At 30.3% G+C, this 19206-nt stretch overlaps 1 protein-coding gene across 2 annotated transcripts in view; it reads left to right on the forward strand.

Moving 5' to 3' along the window:
* Nucleotides 1–1407: 1407 nt before the first annotated feature.
* The window catches only part of LOC129785851 (RYamide receptor), a 39631-nt gene continuing 21832 nt past the window's right edge, over nt 1408–19206 (forward strand). For both annotated transcript variants that reach the window (XM_055820496.1, XM_055820497.1), the window contains exons 1-5: nt 1408–1574; nt 12502–13327; nt 13410–13523; nt 15708–15826; nt 16150–16229. In XM_055820496.1, coding sequence (XP_055676471.1) covers nt 12735–13327; nt 13410–13523; nt 15708–15826; nt 16150–16229 — 906 coding nt within the window. In that variant the 5' untranslated portion in view covers nt 1408–1574; nt 12502–12734. The remainder of the gene's footprint in view (nt 1575–12501; nt 13328–13409; nt 13524–15707; nt 15827–16149; nt 16230–19206) is intronic.

A 19206-nucleotide genomic window follows, 5' to 3' on the forward strand; every position in this document is an offset into this window, starting at 1 on the left:
TATACATATTTTACGCTTTTGAGAACTTATATGGTGCGGTAAATATTTTACTTTCTTATTATCGGATTTTATTTATTCAATTTATGAAGTTTTATTTTTTACACAAAACGTGTGTTGATGCACATTAAAAAAAACATCTTATTATTTAAAATGCTTAATTAATTACATAATAAAAGTTAACCAAATTTAGCAAATAAATTCATGAGAATCTTCAATAAAATTTAATATTTTTTCTGCATTAAAAAATTATCATCTCTTGAATTTAATTGATATAATGTATAATGTTTAAATAAAAATAAAGTGAAGCAATTAACAAATTCCAACATAGTGTTGGGTTGGTAGTGAATTAGAACTTTGTAACTTTGGGAATAACTAGCTTTCCCTATCGAATGGGTCTTTTCTACATATTGTGCTATTTTGTAAAAGGATCTTCCAGAACGTTAACTCTTTTCACCCTTTTCACAACCCATTCACCCCGTTTTGAGTGCTACTATTATCTGTGCTCCCTTCGTGTTGCCATTCATTCATAATGTGTAATCTAACGAAAATGCTAAAAGGGAATAAAAGAAATATTAATCGAAACCTCGACCTTCTCTGGCATATGCTTCTAAAATAATGATTTTTGCCTTTAAATTTTCATAAGGATCTCTTCAGGTAAATCCATTATTCTTTATAGTTTGTCCTCGTTTGAAGAATTCTCTATGCAAATCCCTATTAAGAAAATTAAACTGCCACAGGCAACACAATTCCTATGGTACCATACCTACCACTTGGTGCCAGGGCTTTTCAAATATATAATCAATCGTTGTTCTCTGTAAAATTTGCTTTTCTCAGAACGGTGATGATGGAACAAAGGTGCTCCAACTATAAATTACTAGCACACCTCTTCAGTTTCAGATACTCCACAACTTCCCTCAAGACTCAAATCAAAGTTTATTATATGCAATTTATGAAGTTTAGAATTTTATCTAGGTATATATGCATAATGTGAATCCTGTGAATCCAAAGTTTACAAAGGCTATAAATAATAAAGTGCTGAAAAGATTTTTTTACCGTGCGCATTTCACACGTTTGTTTATATTTTCTTGGAAAATATTTATGTATATGTGTGGGATAAAGGATAAATCAACCCTTCGAGTATCACTTCTCATGAGAATGTCTAAAAAGCTATTTAATGTTTTGGTGCTGAAGAATGGAATCTTGAGGAAAAAAAAATAAATTTGCAATTTAGATTATGGAAAAAAATAGTCACCCTGCTGGTGAGGAGTTTTCTGTTTCATGATTTTCATTCATAAGTCTGAATGCTTTTTCTATCGCACATTTTTTACGCTTGCGCAAATTTGCCAGCTGTAGTGTAAGTTGAAGGGCAATGTGGTTCAGTTATAAGAGAAATCTTCTGGTCCAAACAGTTTTCCCGCGACGGTTCTTTAGATAACTCCACATTGTGAAGTCAGTGCAAAATCATTCCCATTGCGACAAAATTCTTTTATGATCAACGAACGTATTGGTTGATTCTTTTATGAGAAAAAACTTTGTGCAAAGCTAAGACTTACCTCAATTGTTTATCATTAATGGTAAGGCATGCTTTAATACAAAGTGACAATATACCTAAAAGAATGCATTAAATAAATTTAAGAAAAACAATAAATTAAATTGAAAATAGTTTTTTTTTTCACTTACTCTTAATGACCTCCATGTAATTTTAAAAAAAAACTTTTTTTTTTTAATTTTTGTATCCTCTACAGCATTTTACTATAGTTATAAAAAATAAAATTTCTATCCTTTTTGCACATCAGAATTCCAGATTTATTTTAAATAAATGAGAATGAAATAAACTTTATTCAAACTATTTCGTTGTATCACTTTTTGCACAATAAAAGTTGTTCTTCAAAATGATAGAGTTATGGAGATTGAAAGTTCAGAATAGTCTAAAATATGGCAGCAATTTGCATGTCATTATACTTATATAGAGGTGGAAAAGTATGTAAAGGAACTTTAAAAGAGGTTCTCCGACGGAAAGTTATCCTTTATATAGTGAATAGAAATGAAAAAGAAAAGAAGAAGGAAAGAGTTAACAGACCAAGCATTATTTTTCATTAAAGTTTACTGGGAATTTCTGTGTGTAATTATAGTTCTACTACGGGGAGATTTTTCCTTGGGCCAAAACGAGAAAATTATAGCGAGGGTTTAGGATAGTCAAAGCTGAAACTTACACGTAGTTATGCCTATACGTATAAAATAGTACCTACAAACGTAGCATCACAGGAGTCAAGACTAATATGGAAAATATCATATTTTCCCTTAATTTGCTCAAGTGGTTGTAATTCACATCGCGAAATAACCAAGTGTTAAAGTAAGTGGTCGTTGAGTATTTAAAATTGCAAACTAAAAAAAAATGCGAATGTGCCATAAATGTCGAAAATTTAATTTATTTCTTTAGTCTTTGCCTCTTGGACTACATTATTATGTTGGAAGTAAAATAGGATGTGACTGCTGTAATTGTGTTGAGAGAAAAAAAAACATAGTAAATGTAGCTTCTAATTTGCGACAGCAGTTCAAAAGTAACACAAAAATTCTTAAGCTTTTAGTAGGAAAAAGTTTGCCTCCCTTAAGAGATCAAATTACATAAAACTATTCTCTCAAGAATTTTTCTCGGTAATTGAATAGTAAAGAAAGGACTTCTTTTCAGTTCGTTTCGAATATAAAAAAAAACTTTAATCTGTGAAATATGTTTGTTTAAAAATAAAAATTGATAGGTATAAAGATGTTTTTTCTTCAGCATAATACCCGCTTGTAGAAGGACAGAAAACAAACAGAATAAAATTAGCTTTCGCGGTAAAAACTCAAAAACATGTATAACGAAAATAGTCAAATATTCATCATATATAACATCTTAAATTAGATGTTGTCTTTTCGAGTTTTTTTTATACGCTGGTATCTATTCTGAAGCAAGTACACAGTATATGTAATAGGGACACTATGCAAACAAACTACCCTCTTTTCAGTCGGGTAGGTACTTATACCGCGACGTAACAGAGACACTATACATAATAATATTAAATGTAAACTCAATTGAACTTTAATATTCATTTTCATAAATTGCATATTCATGTGAAATTAGGTTCAGTGTCTTACATTTTTTTTATTGCTGATTCTATCTCATGCTGTTGGCAATTTCATTCGTCTTAATGGTGTGTTATTTTGCAATAAATTGGAGGAAAAAATGTGTATTACATGCAGAAGGAGACATTCCTCAAATGTTAGGGATAATTTGCATAAATGTACCCTTTTGCAAATTATAATTGGGTCAGGGTTGTCATGCGATTTTTGGGGAAATTATCATTTAAGTAGAAAAGCGTCACTGTAATACCTTTTATTGCCATTTACTCTAATCTCTGTTTACTAAATAGCTATGTAAACACCACCGTTATATCTGATAATCTTCCATGTCTTATTCTGAGACAAATTTCCTGGATTTCACTTTAAAACGTATAATAGAAATTACCTTTTTTTGTTCTGACTTAAATGTGTACGTACATATCTCGCTCATTAGGATTTTTCTTATATCCAAAAGAAAATTAAAAAAGGAGCTTTTCTTGAGAAGTAGGAACTTACATCATGTATATAATTCAAGTCACTTGAAAACTTTTTTTGTGAATGGGAATGGAAATGAATAAAATTTGTTTACTTTAAGTTCATTAGGTTAAACGTGGAGGTCAAGGTTGTTTACATTTTAAAAGGTGAATTTTTCAGTTACAGCATTTTATAAAGCTAGAAAAATTCATTCATTTGTCCCATTTTTTATGAGTCTTTTAAATATTAGCAAACTGACAATAATTTATTCCTTACTGATATATTTTTTTTTCAGTTTAGCTAGATTAATTTTAAAGTCATTGAAGATTGTGTGCTTCGAATGCAAAAAAAAAACTTATAGAAATGGATCAAAAATAATATTTTTCAGTGTTCTCTGTATGGGAGACGTCAAGCAATTTTTGTGAATTTAAAATAGGCCGAAAAATTAGTTTTTTTTTGGAAAAGCATTCGATCTAAATCACAACAGAGGTTTCTCATCAGTTTCAGACGCATCATACAAATGGCCCACGTCCCATTTTATTAATGCGTCGCTTTGTACATGACTACATAAATTATTTCCAGCCCAGTGCGTCCATACACTTCTCATGTACATATAACATATAATATAAATAGTGATAGAGAATACCTACTACATATATATGGGATGTTAGAATCCTTTTTGTGTGCTCTGTGCTAGACTAAACCGAAAAGCCAAAAAACACTTCAGCTTGGGTTCCTAACTTTTGTTTTATTTTCCAGTAGTGCTACATGAAATTTACACAAGAAATATGAATTCACAAGAGATATGAGGTACGAAAAAGGAGATGAATATTCAAAATATCCTCAGGGCTTGGGTGTGATGTAAGAAAACTTTTTGCACAAATCTTGACTCTTCGCATTTGTATTTCCTTACACACGCGAAGTATGACATGTTTAACTTCATTGTATTATTAATTTATGGAAATCTACTTCCATATGAACACACTGTCAGATTTAATAAATTAATTTTGAATTTCAAACATAGCACCTTATTTAGAATTAAAGTGCTCTTCAAGTAATATTGATATAATTTTGCAATAAATGTTGAGTTTGCATGCCAGATATGGACCACAAATTATATGTATTGCGTGATAGTATGCATATGTAATTTATGAGCAAATCTTCCGTAAGTGATGACATTGTGTAAAACAAGGAGATTTTGTCGCAACATAATGTGACAAACTACATACTCTTTACTGAAATACGTGGGTTGGATGTAGACTTCATGACTTTTTGAGAAGCAATTTCGTCTAAAAGCTGATTTTATACTTAATACATATTTTCGCAAAAAATACGCAGATTGGATTTTTATAGTTACCCACAGCCTAGAATGAAATATCTATAGCTTTATGTATAGACAGACATTTTATGGGAATAATGGTGAGAAATTCCTTGATTTTTTTTTCGAAACGTAGAATACAAAGGTGAAAAGAGTTTTTTTTTCTCAATATTGAGAGTAGAAAGAAAACATTGCGGTGATTTGTTTATATGGTTCGCACTAAGGAATCCAAATTGAAGAGTTCTCAAGACCAATTTCACACTTTTATTAGCAAAGAAGATGTACCACACTATCAATACCCATATATTATGTTTATGTTGGCCACATGGCTTCCAACCCCCATGGAACAATATAAGTCTTATTTTGTGCTCTGAATATATACCTTAAGTACATAGTTTGGAGCAACATATGCGATATTTTCTAATAGAGATCTCATAAAATTTCCTATACAGCCATCAGGCGTTTAATTTATGAAAAATTGATTTTTAAAATGTTTACCTACTATTACATTTATTAGGAATCAATTCTCAAAATAAGGTGCAACCTTTCTTATAAAAGAAAGAAATCACTTCTTTGTCTAAAATTGAGTTACCTTTTTATACATGAAAGTTGAACGAGGTATTGTGGAAGGTATTGTAAAAAAAAATTGAGAAAAATCTTCGCTTGAAAGGCTTGAAAGTGATTTGTAAAAAAAATTCTTGTTATGAATTTTTCATATTTTATTTATTTATCTCAATTAAATAATTTCATTTCTTATTTGGCCAAATTCATCGGTTTGGTGATTAATCTTAAAAGTAATACCATCAGCTTAAAGGCCGAGAAAGTAGGATTTCCCGAACAACTCGGTGAATGACATAAACTTTACATTACATATGATTTTAGCCATTAATTTAGATAACAAAAATGCTAAGCAATTTCTATGCTTGAATGGTTTTTGATAACAATGTTTTTTGATAACTTCTTTGTTTTATTATATTTATGCCCATCATTTGTGGCTAAATATATTGCTGATAAATTACAATTCCAGTATGATGATATGCATGAAAAATAGATTATATGTATAAGGGATAATATAGATGCTATAAATTACAATGAGACAGCAGGGCCGAGAATTTGTGCCACGACAATAAAAGCGTCCAGATAAACAGCGCAAACGATTCCTAATAAAAGACTTGTCGTACAATTTGGAGAATTTCAGAATTTTCACATAGAATGTTTCAAAAAATGGTAATAGTCGCTGATAGCTAACGAAGCATACTCTTCGATTATATACTCCTTTGATGTAACACATAGAGGTTTGGTAAATGTGAATTACTTAGGTTTCAATCTCGCATACAGCTATTTATTTTGAGAGAGTACTCGGAAAATAACATTAATTCACCAACGACGTATCGTATACACTGGTGTATCCCTGTTTTCACTTTTTTTCTAAATTTGTTCTATTGACGCGTACCATACTCTGCTCATGTTGGGACACCAGAGTGCGGAAATGTATACCTATTTATTTACTTTTGTACATACCTTTACCTACGTATCTTGGTAAATTGATTTTAGAACATTTCATTGCTTCAATTACTAAATATTTGGGTAGAAACAGGTTGTTGAGTCAATTTTTTGTGGTTCTTTAATTTCCTTTCATTCATTGGGAAAAAATATTTAATTTCCTATGTTCTTCAGTTTAAAAAATGTTGCAGAAATATTAACAAAACTCTTTTTTTTGAACAAATTCACATTTTTTTTTTATAAATATTGATACAAACGCTTTTCAATCAATGCAATAACGACAAATTAACTGGAATGAGGGCTTTTATTGCATTTATGCATCATATATGGGTACATTTTGTAAAATTAATAATACCTATACGCAATACTATTCAACAGAGGGTTGTTAAATTGAACGAAACTAAAGTAGAATTTCACTGGGAAAAAAGCAGCATAACAGAGTCATTAATCAAAATGGCTCGTTTGGAAAACCCTCAATTTCTCGTTATTCAATTAAACGCTATTTTGTTTCCGTTTCACATTTATTATCGGAAACAATACAATTTGGTTAAATACTGTTCATATCGGCAAGGTTTCCTTCAAGCATGATGAAAAGTGAAAAGCCATTATCATAAAGGAATTGTAAAGGACACGCAAATTAAACATTTGTTAGGTGTCTTTAGAGTTAATAAACTTTTACTTGTTGCAAATACTTATATACCTATATACATGTGTACGCCATATATTCCTTCTAATTTTGTTTTAGTCATAAAGAGGTCTTGATCTAGAAAGCCATACATACATAAACTCAAAGTTTTATATTATTGTACCCTCTAAACTAAAGCTTGAACAGTATAAAGGTTAATCAAGTGAAATTGAATCGCTACTAACAGATACCTTAACTTTGTTTTCATTGAAAACATGCGAGACGCCATTTGGCGCCCACGTAAGGACATACATATTTTCACATGTGAATATCATTAGGTCAAAATTGTCTTTATTCTTATAGAGAACAAAATATGCTATTAAGGTGCGACTGAAACTTTCCATATCTATTTATAAAAAAAAATTCTGTATACTCACAAAAACATTGAATTCGCGATAATTTGCTCCACCTAAAACTTTGAATTCTTTTATATAAAATTCAATAATAATATTCAATTTCCTGTTATACGTCTAAAAGTAGCACACTATCGTATTTCTGAAATAATAGAAATTTTAAACTATGTAGATTTTCTTCCTTCCGGTCGTACGATGGCAAACCTGATCTGGCCTCATATGCCCTTTAATGTAAGAAGAGAAAGGTGTGGCGAAACTAACAGATTTTCTTTCTTACAAAATATGTATATAAGGACTGTAATTTTAGATTGGCCGAATTGTACGTAGGTGTGTGGCTGATTCTTTGATAACATTTACACGTGGATTATATTTGTTACAAATTTTGTGAAGAAAGTGATAAACTGTTAATAGTACTGGCGGTACGGTTACTAATTTAGTAATCCTTGTTTGAAGTTGTTTTTTTTCTTGTATGCTATTTAGTGAACATAATTTTTCTTCATTAAAAATATTCTCAATTTTTATAGAAGCTTGCAGCCTAGGCTAGGGTGGCTAGGGTAAAGTTTGAATGCTTTAATTAGCTCTGGGGTTAAATACCCTAAGAAATTTCCATTCACAATTATTAGACAGTCTCCAAAATAAATGCAAATACATATTGTCGTATTCTGCTTCTGCTAAAGCTAATATCTGTAAAGTTGTTAAGGGATGAATGAACTCAGCAAATTAAATGACATTAAATATTTAAATAGTGAAAATACTCCGTGATACTTTCTGAATGACGTGAAATAGGAAACTTCTATGTACTACTTCCGTAACATAAACTATGTACGAGAATCAAAGGATACACAAATGTATATATGAGCTATTCCTAAATGATTAAACTGATTGTAAGTGGATTTCCCCTTAAGTGAAGTTACAGTAAGCAAACCAAATTCACCATCAAAGGTAATCGCATTTTTGAGTAGGTACATATTTGAGATATTCCAGGGAATATTTGTTGTAAAAAAAACGGGTTAAATGATTTACTTTTACACATGTTTTGCAAAATGCTGGTTTATCTCTCGCAATATTTTTTCATTTTTGCGAATTTATCGCTATAGAAGGAGAATGTCATCAATTTCCATTAAACGAAATATTATGAAGTATACATGGTCCTTTGACTTCATACAATACCCTTGAGATTAATGTTTAAAATGAATGGCAGTAAATTACCATTTTCCAAATTTGTTATGTATTCTTTACCCTTTCTGCTATTGCAGAATATAATATAATCCAGTTCAATTCTCAGGAATTAGGTGTACGTAACTTTCACGTATAATCCATTTTGAGTGGTTCGCCACTTTAGTCCACTTACATAGAATAAGACACCGATTATTCTGCAGCCACCTGCTTCAACCTTACGGTATTAAATGTAGATTAAGAAGAAGATTATTTCTGATATAAAAAGATTGTTCTTCACCTAACAAGTAGGTACCTCAGAATATTTTATTAAGAGTATTTGAGGTGGAGTTAAGTAAATAAACCAATAATATATAATTATCACAATATAATACCATAAATAGATATGACATACATATAGTTTGTGGCTTATGTGGTGTGAAGAGGGGCAATGACCTTTATATTCTAGAAATCAATTGCCAGGAGATTGAGAATACATATTTTCTTACACACGAATTTTAGTCGAAGGTGACCTAAAACAACAACATTAGGAGCTTAAAGAAACTCCATGGCATTAAAAACATCTGAAATTTTCTTATGTTATGGTTCTTTGAAAATCCTTTTATTTCCATTTTATTGATCTAAAGTAAAAAGTCATATTTTTAAATGAAGAAAAAATATTTTATTTATTTTTAAAATCTTACTACAGAATACTTCGCAATATATGTGTACCATGTGTACGTTTACTAATTGTTTTATTTCCTAACAATATCATGGTAAATTGAGTTTACTCTTCACGAGTGCTAAATTTGCATATTTATTGTGTACCTATTTGAAGACTAGTGTTAATTTCCTAAGACAAATGGAATCGAATGAGGAGCATTATAGTGCTCTATTACTGACAATGATATGAATAAAATTTATCATACGTTTTTAGTTGATTCTTCTACTTGGAAGTGAAGACATTTCATTTTACAGATGTAAGTGTAAAGTGCTATAGCTTCTATTTTTTTTTTTGTAATTTTTGAACATATGTACATAGGTGTACTGCATATTCAAAATTTGAAGGAATTTTTATTTTTCATTTTACAAAAGAAATGTATTTGATACTATAATAAAGAGCCTTTTCAGTCTTCAAACATTTACCATGTAAAACTATTCTTTTGTGAAGCGTATCATAGCCCTTCCTTAACATCGTAGCCAATATATCCTGTGTAAAGTATATGTATTGTGTACACTGTACATAGTATGTGCGTATTTATTGACTAATGGAGCAAAAGGGAAACCGATACTATTATACTGAATTTCAAGTGATATATTCTTGCTTGATTTCATTTGAGTGTACTCAAAGGCGCATCCTCCTCTGAAGTAGACAGAGAATCGAGTGACAATAAGATAAATTGATTAAATCCTTAATGATTTAAATGAGTAATTGATCTGAAAGGGGGCGTTTATTTGCCACTGAGGCAACAGAGGGCTTTCAATCAACTGTCAATCACACATTTATTTACAGCGATGCCCCAGGAGCTTTCTGTAGCATTTACACACCTCTTTACACACCATTTCGTAAGCCTACTCTTTTACGATTTGATTGACGTATCATTCCTAAAATTAAAATTCAAGTTAGACTCAACAAGTTCTGCCATAACTTTTTTAATATCCTTTCTCGTGACAAAATTTTACCCAAGTATTTATTTACTTACGTGCATGCATATGTTTATTAGTATTTTAACACAGCGTTAGGTACATTTTGTTTTATTTGACAACAAATGTATGTATACAGTACATATGTTATGTTGGTATAAAATATTAAAACAGTGATGAACTTGGCTTTGAAATGTGTATACAAAGTCTTACATTATATATAACATAAACATTTAGTTACTTGATTGAGTTGGGGCAGGAGCTGTCCATATGTGTAGACACTGGCAAAAAATAATGAATTTTTGTTAGGAACTTTTATAAATAAATTTTGATGGTTCGTCTTGTGAAAATTGTTTTCATTGAAACGTTAATGGAAATGCATAATTCTTAAATTGGTTATAATATATTATTTCATTTCAATAGGTAGGTAATGAGTCTTTTACTAAAAGTAAATATAATTCTGTGAATTAAAATGACCACATTCGGTCTAAACCAAATACGATTACTAAAGTCGGTTAGACCACGTACAAGAATATATAATTTTGTAAAAGATCTTTTCATTTCTTTTGGCCATTGTCTGTATCTATGTATGTTATGTACTTTTATATTCGTGAATGTACAGTACATATGGTGGTAATAATGGCATAGAAGTGTCACGCAATGTTCCGCGTGGTTCCACAGTTCATTTGCTGTTTTATTCATACCAAGGGAGCATTTTAGTAGCCAACTTAGCTAATCATCTTATGATTGTAAATCCCTAATTGGTTTTTTAATGCCAAAATAAATTTCCTAAAATAAAAATGCAAATTTATTTGAATACTTTCATGAGCTCTGAGAAAAAATGACTCATGTTGCAGGCAAAATCTATCTTATAATTTTGTATATGTGTGATAAATTCAATTTACACGCGAGAGCGTTACCACATTACACCACCCAGAAAACCGCCCTCCTTAAGTAATTGTATAAGAGTCAGCATATTTTTTTTAAACCATAATATACATACATACACAAGGGGGGCTTGTACACTTTTCGCAGGAGTTCTCCCATTTCGTTTTATATTATTTTTGCAAGCTCTTTGAATTTTATGTATATTGTACTTACATACATATGTATATGTAGAGGTAATGTTCCGTTGTAGAATGTCATTTCTAATTTTTTCAAGCTAAAAATAAAAAAAAATACACTTTGATTCTTTGATATGTTTTTTCTTCTTCTTGGAAAAGTAATATGTAGGTATTATAAATCCCTTCTTGAGTGAAATATCGGTGGAGAATCTTAAATTTTTTTTCTTCCTATTTTTGAGCTTTTCCTGAGTATCTCAACCGTGTAGAAATCAAAAGAAAGTGCCATTACCGAAAACTCTTTAGGATTTGGTCATGAAAAAAATTGGGATGAAAAACAAAATAAATAAAAATTTGTTCATCAACTTGTGGAGGAAGTGAGTGTTTGTGGTTTGATTTAATGGATTTTACAGACGCACTTCATGTAAACATTGTAAAAATTCTCTAATTCAAAAAAATCATTATTACTTCCTGTGCTATACATAGCGCATATTGAAATAAATAGCTATAATACTTATTATATTTTATGTACACAGATGAAGGGGAGACCAATGCTAAAAAAGTCGGACAAAGGTTTAAGAAAGATTCTGTTATATAGGAAATTTTCTATTTCCATATTTTTAGTTAAAGATTTATAGAATATTATAATTCCAAATTAATGTAAGGCAGAATATTACAATTTTAGTAGACGAATGAGTATTTTAATCTACATCATGTGTACGCGAAGAATTGGGAATAAATAACAAACAGTGTGTAAGGCAGTGTTGTGGGTGTGGAGCCAATTGGTCACGTACCATGTTGGTTAATTTTTTTACAGGGGTTCACTAACCCATATGCTAAACTGTCTACGTCTACTAAACCTATTGAATATAATTACCCATCCATTCAATAGGAGATGCCTAAGCTTTGATTTGTGTCCCTTCTGAGAGGATTGGCTTGTGCGTAATAAAGTCATAAGGCCAGGCTGATAAAATGCCAAAGATGTATGATGGAGGACTTATTTTTTTCCTTAGCTATAACATAACATCGCAATAAGTAGCTAAATGAAAAATTAATGAAAAATTAATTAAGTATTATATTTTTATACATGTGCTGTATTATTAATAGGTACCTTCCTATTGCGATTAATACATAACTTGAGAATAGATATAATGAATGACGACGAGCAAAAGAAAACACTTAATTACACTAAATTTGGTTTAATTTCAGATTGCAAATCGTCTGTGCTGTGAGGATTGAGGCAAATTACACAAATGGAGCACTAATGAAAGTATCCATTAGAGATAATGAAGGAAATTTATGCAGCAGGATATTTGAGGGCTGACAATGAATATGAAATAAGATGGAGTGGAGGATACCAGGAAGATTCTTAATGAATACAATAAGAATCAGATAATTATATTATTGGTCACACTTCTGCGTGCGCCCAGAATTAGTGAAATATGGGATCAGAAGGACTATTACACGAGTTATTTGGCATTAATAAGTCAAAGCCAAATTATGTCTTAGATAAGACAATTGCTGATATATATGCTACAAGTTATCCATATCTAAATGAAGATTTTATTGGCCAATACAGCATCAATAGGACATTTTTTGCGAATGGCGACCTTCGTAAATTCTACAATGAGACTGAGGATTGTTCCAGTGGTTACAATTCACACGACACCATACTATCTAGCTCATACTTCCAAACCATGGTGTATTTCTTATATATCAGCATCCTCCTAATGGCCCTAATAGGGAACGGCATTGTTTGCTTCATTGTACAGTCATCACCAAGGATGAAAACCGTCACCAATTACTTTTTATTCAATTTGGCATTAGGTGATATCCTCATGTCCGTATTTTGTGTGCCATTCTCGTTTGTACCCACAATTCTCCTGCAATTTTGGCCATTCGGAACTGTGCTCTGTCATTTAGTTAATTACTCGCAAGCCATTTCCGTTTTAGTCAGCGCATATACACTCGTTGCGATCAGCGTGGATCGATATATCGTCATTATGTGGCCACTGAGACCGAGAATAACAAAGAGGTGAGACACTTTATCAATCAATAAATAGCTTCTCGTACTACCATGGAATTTACTATACACAATCTATTCTAATCCTTTTCAGATATGCAAAATGCATTATTGGGGTGGTGTGGGTAATCGCTCTTGTTACCGCCTTTCCAATTATCATTGTCTCTAAGCTGTATCAGCCGGAAGGATGGCATCAAAAGTGTGACAAGTGAGTTTTCCGCTACAAATTCCATTGTGTTCCCTTGTGCGTTGAAAAGAAAGGAGGTCGCGATATTTTTATACATTTTATACGTACTTTCCTATAAGGTATATATATGTGTGTATATGTATATATACATTTATATTAATATGGCAACATACCCGGGAGCTAGTACACTATATCATGGTGTACCCTTTTAATAAAAAAAGGAAACAAGATGTACTATTCATAAATCATTTTCTAGTCTCCTCTTCACCGTCAAGTTCGATGATTTTCCTTAATTTTCTGCATGAGTGATTTGAAATCTGTCAACTTTGAAATTGAAGTTGAGGACTTCAATGGAATTTGTACTTAAAAATAGGTAAACTCTTTATTAAAGTTATCAAATAAATCTTGAAAAGAAGTTTGGGTGTGAGAATGTTTTTTTTTCTGAAATAAAATGTGCGTGGTATCTTCACGTTTATCTACATACAAGACAAGATATCCTTTTTAGTGCTATATATAGGAGATGTAAATAAACCAAGAAATAAACTGAAATATATAAAGTACATTAAAAGTGAAATTCAAGACGGGTATGTGAGTTTAACTTATCTCAATTATCGTAAAATTTACCAGACGTAATATTTTAGACATTGTCATCCTTTAATGACTATATTTGGTCCTTTTGCGCAATTTAATTGAAGGCTTCTTTACTCAAATATATCATTACTTTTGGACGGTATTATACAAAGTATATGTACGCTATTTATTATAGTTATTACTCAAAGCTAATGAAGATCAAACTATTTTAAATTCATCATATGAGAATTTCAGAGAATTCAGAGAGGCCACTTGAAATGCTCTCTGTCAGGACCTAAAAGTGCTTCTATAATGAACGCCGTTTGAAGTCAAAGCACTTGTTTAAAATATTATATTGTATGATTTTGTTGCATTTCTTGACGTAGGTAGTATTTCTTTTATTTTTCAATATAACAAACATGCTCTGACAGATGCATTTGAAATAGTATTTTCTGAATCATGGATTCGAAAAACTCTGAGGAAATTGATGACGTTCAATGCTTAAATAAATATTTGTACCTGTTTAATTTTTTTTGTACTTACAATAAGTTGAGTTTAGATATTTGGATGTGTGACTGTTTTTGGAAACTTTTGGAAAATCGATAATCTAGCTCTCCATCTCTATAATTGAGAGTCTTTCCCGAAATTATATATCCCTTTGTCTGTGGATAATTCAAGAAGCTCAAGGTATGGTGCATAATGGAAAATAGAGTTCATTAGGGCAACTCCTGTTAGATTCTCCCTAGAATATGTGTGTGGAAGGGAATCAAATAGTTTTGAAAATTGACTTAATTTTAATAAGATATATTTCAAAGGGGCCCTTTATTAAGTTGAGTTTTATTAGTCCTACTCAATATTGTATGTTTGCATGAGTCTATTTATACCTTACACTTTGCAAATTAGTTTTCGTTGTCTCGTCTTAACATTTTGAATGGTATCAATTTCATTTGAGTCCTAAAAGACCCTTTCTTATGTACTCTGTTCAAAATTAGATTTCCAAAAGATTCTAACAATAAGATATTTCACGTGTTCATGGCTTGTGCTCCTCTTATTTTTTTTTCGCTAACTTGTCTATACCTAGTTATTGATGAAACTTTTCACTTATTTGAAGTTAAATATTCTTTCCCCTGAAATTTTAATGCTCTATAGACAGGTGATAGAAAAATAAATTCATAAATTAATCACGAAGAAAAAGCCAGAGATTACTTCTTGAAAATTTTCTTTAAAAAAAAGCAGTGTAATGGTTCGACCATAACTCATGATGTTGTATATCGCAGAATTGTACTATTACTTTAAGATTTCACACTTCCTGAAAAAAAAAAACATTCTAACGTGCTGCTCACATAGAGGGTGTAATAAAGTTAATCCCAGGATAAGAGCTGAGATGGTGTGAATTTTTATAGTTCATATAAAAGAAATACGTAGAGTAAGAAGAATAAGACTGCTATACACACAACGTTCTGAATTAAGCTTTTATTATGATTAACGTAACTTTGCAGTCCCAGTGTATATTGTGAAAGAAAGTTTATGCATTGTGGAAGATGGAAGTATTCGCGTATTCTTAAAAATTATTTATGAATATTTTGTGATTTCTTTAATGCTGAAAGTTTTTCTTTTTTTTTGCTATATTTCCAGATATATATGTCGTGAAGACTGGAGTGAAGATAGTCAGTATTTCTACTACACGTTAGCTTTAATGACATTACAATTTGTAATTCCCATTTTCGTCCTTTGCTTCACATACATTCGTATTGGTGAGTTGATTAAATTCTAAACTTTTATTTATATAGTTTAGAAAGGTATTCTCACAAAGTGAACTCAAAAAAAATGTCAAACTATTCAAATATTTTATCGTGAATGTTTGCTTCACATAACACAATTACATAGTTTGTAAAAGCTTTAAAGGGAAATTCATATAGAAGTAAACACAAGAGAAGATACAAAGTTGAACCACTAAATGAAATATGGGAGTCTGAGTTTCCATTTTAAATGATTATTTCATCCATTAGAATTTTATTTTATTAAATAAGAATGAAGATGATTAATGTATATTTTTTGTATTTTTATATTGTTTTAGCTATTGCTGTTTGGGGTAAACGACCACCCGGAGAGGCAGAAAATTCCAGAGATCAAAAGATGGCACGTTCTAAACGAAAGGTTGGTAATTTTATTTATAATGAGTTAAAATATGTAATATAATATGGGTATAACAAAAAGCTCGAATTGAATTTTAATTACACATATCCCTTTTTTGAGAGAGAAGAAATTCTTTCTAAAATTTTTTCACTTCATACAAATTGCTCTCTTGAACTGGAAATTTATGTTTTTTTCTTTATGAAATTTTTCTGCAAATCTTCTGAAAGAGAAGGTTCACATAACAACTAGTGGCATTGCTATTTTTGTTATCATGAAATAATAGCAATGCTTTTTTAAAGTTCGTAGCATTGCTTGCGTAATTAATAAAGTCAAATATCAATATTAAAAAAAACTGAAATAAAAATATACAAATACAAATTCTTATTGTGATTTTGTATAAAATATCACAACAACAAAAAAAAAACAAATAATAAAACATCTGATTCCCTTGGTTTAATGATTATTTAAGTTCAAATATTTACTTGCCACACACTTGATTCATGATACGCAGAGATGAATTTGTGTAAATAAAAAACCACCGAAATATTACAAATGGAAAGATTTTTTTTACACCAAATGTTTGGTTAAATCTTTTCAAACATATTGCGAGTACATGGTATATATATGTAATGTAGTATATAATGATTTATTTTTAATTAATGTTTTTCCGTGCTGCTGCTACTTCCTATATAAATTGACTTCATTTTCAACATTTGGAATAAGCTAGAATTTGAAGAGTTTTTGAGAAATATTTTTCAAAATTATTTTTTTCGGGAATGGGTGAATAAATAGAATGAGAAGAAATTGCCTAAAAATGTATCTTACTATCATTACGATCATTAGGAGTGGAGAAAGGTTCTTATAGATGTTTTGATTCATGTAATTTTACTAACTTCCTATCTTTAATTGCGAGTTCGAGATGTAAAAAGTACACGCAGATATTTCACAAGAAAATTTGCAAATATGCAAAAAAGTCATTTGAAAAAAATATTGATATACGTGAGTCCAAATATATGGTATATGTAGGTACATCTTAGTAAATTTAATTTATGTCACAAAACTGGTCTTATGTTATATGACTTTGAAATGCAAATCCCGCAAAGTTCTAAGAAATAAAATATGAATTATATTCAAGTAAGTGTGTATTATGCATACTTATCATACATGAAAATAACGCTAGAATTGCAATTTGCTGAGGTGAACATAAAATTCCTTTTTGGAATGTGAAGTGCATAGAAGACGAAGATTGCTTATTACGTGATTGTTTTATATAAAGAGGCTTCATTCTTTGTGAACAAACTACCAATACTAATCCTCATTTTCTAAAAGAACATCACAACTTTTGAATATGAAATTTTTATCCTTTCATGAAAATTATTTCCAACGAATAATAGCAAAAATCAAGAAATTATATCACCCCATGATTTTCACATCACATCTCGAATTCCACAATTTTGAAACTTATGAACATTCCAGGGGTTGAAATACAATGTGTATGTAATATGTGACTTCAAAAACATATTTAATATTTCATTTTTTTTATTTGGTCACACACAGATTCATTTGTTATAAAATGTAACAGATTTTTTTAAGTTTATAAAAGTGCGATAGAATTGCATTTATATATGTATTGCAGTAATTCAGCACAATGTATGAGACAGTAATCATTTTGCATTCCTCCCTACTATGCCAACCTATACATATACCTATATGTAATACATAAATGTATTAATATGGATTTAAAACATTATTATTCGGATTAGTTAGTGCGTGAAAATGATATAATTCATACTTTAAAAATGTTACAAATAATATTATTTGTATTTATTTATTTAAAAAAAATCTCACATCGTTTATCAATCACGTGATTTCGCAAAATTATGAGTATAAGCCGTGGCGTTTGTTGTATTTGTTTTAGTAATTCGGTTTTTTGCGCTTTTTTCGATAACTATCAAATATTTAACCTGAGTATTTGCACAATGTTAATGAAAAATACAACACTGTAGTACGTACTCCACAGAAGTTAATACTCGATAAAAGTATTACGTTAGGGATTAAAATGAAATGGTATATAATGGTTAATTTACCAAACTTGAAACTCAACGATGTGAGCAAATTGGAATTTATTGCCAGAATATTTGCATTTCGAGGTAGAAATTAAATGCAATTTAATGATGAAACTTAAATATTATAATAATTTTTATTTAACGGATTTAAATGTTTTTATTATAGTTTAAGAAAAGACAGAAATTTTGAAACAAAAAAAGAAGTAAATATTCGTACAGTATAATGAGTTGTGTTGTCTCAGGTTTACCTGGAAATTAATTTTAAAGAAAATATGCATTATGAAGTGCTTTTGCGCAAACTGGAATTAAAACTCCCTCCTTCTGCAATACACACGAATATCTGAAGAAAACTATCACTTTCTTTTCTGATTGAGGGTCATCTGCTTGTATCTTTTCTCCTCTTCTCAATAAATTTATGACACGATTTCGGTTTCACTCAAGTTTTCTTGAATCCTACCGCAAACACATTTTTTGTGGTCGTGTGAAACGCCAATTTTGATTATTTAATTGAAGACATTTACTTGCAGCGGCAACCAATTTCTTCACCACACAACTTACTTTAAGATGCCATGAAATCTCTTGTAAAGTACGATGAGAAGAATGCTGTGAAGATGTCCAAGTAATTTACATACAAACGAAATTATAGTAACATATGTACATTATATATGTGTTGAAACTATATATATACTTGGTTATGTCGTATTGACGGAAAGTATGTATGTACAAAAATTATATTCACTCCAGCAGAGTGAAAGGATGACACATGCGTTGAGCCTGAATGTTTTTCGCACTTTCAGATTACAAAATAAAAAAAAAAATAAGAAAACATGAAAATGATTCATATTTCCTACTAAAATGATAATTATGAAGTTACGTTTTTACAAGGTATACTCTGATGGACGCCTGAACTCTTGCATCTCTTGCATATTTTT

The sequence above is a fragment of the Lutzomyia longipalpis genome, chromosome 1 (genome assembly GCF_024334085.1).
Source record: "Lutzomyia longipalpis isolate SR_M1_2022 chromosome 1, ASM2433408v1".
Classification (NCBI taxonomy): domain Eukaryota; kingdom Metazoa; phylum Arthropoda; class Insecta; order Diptera; family Psychodidae; genus Lutzomyia; species Lutzomyia longipalpis.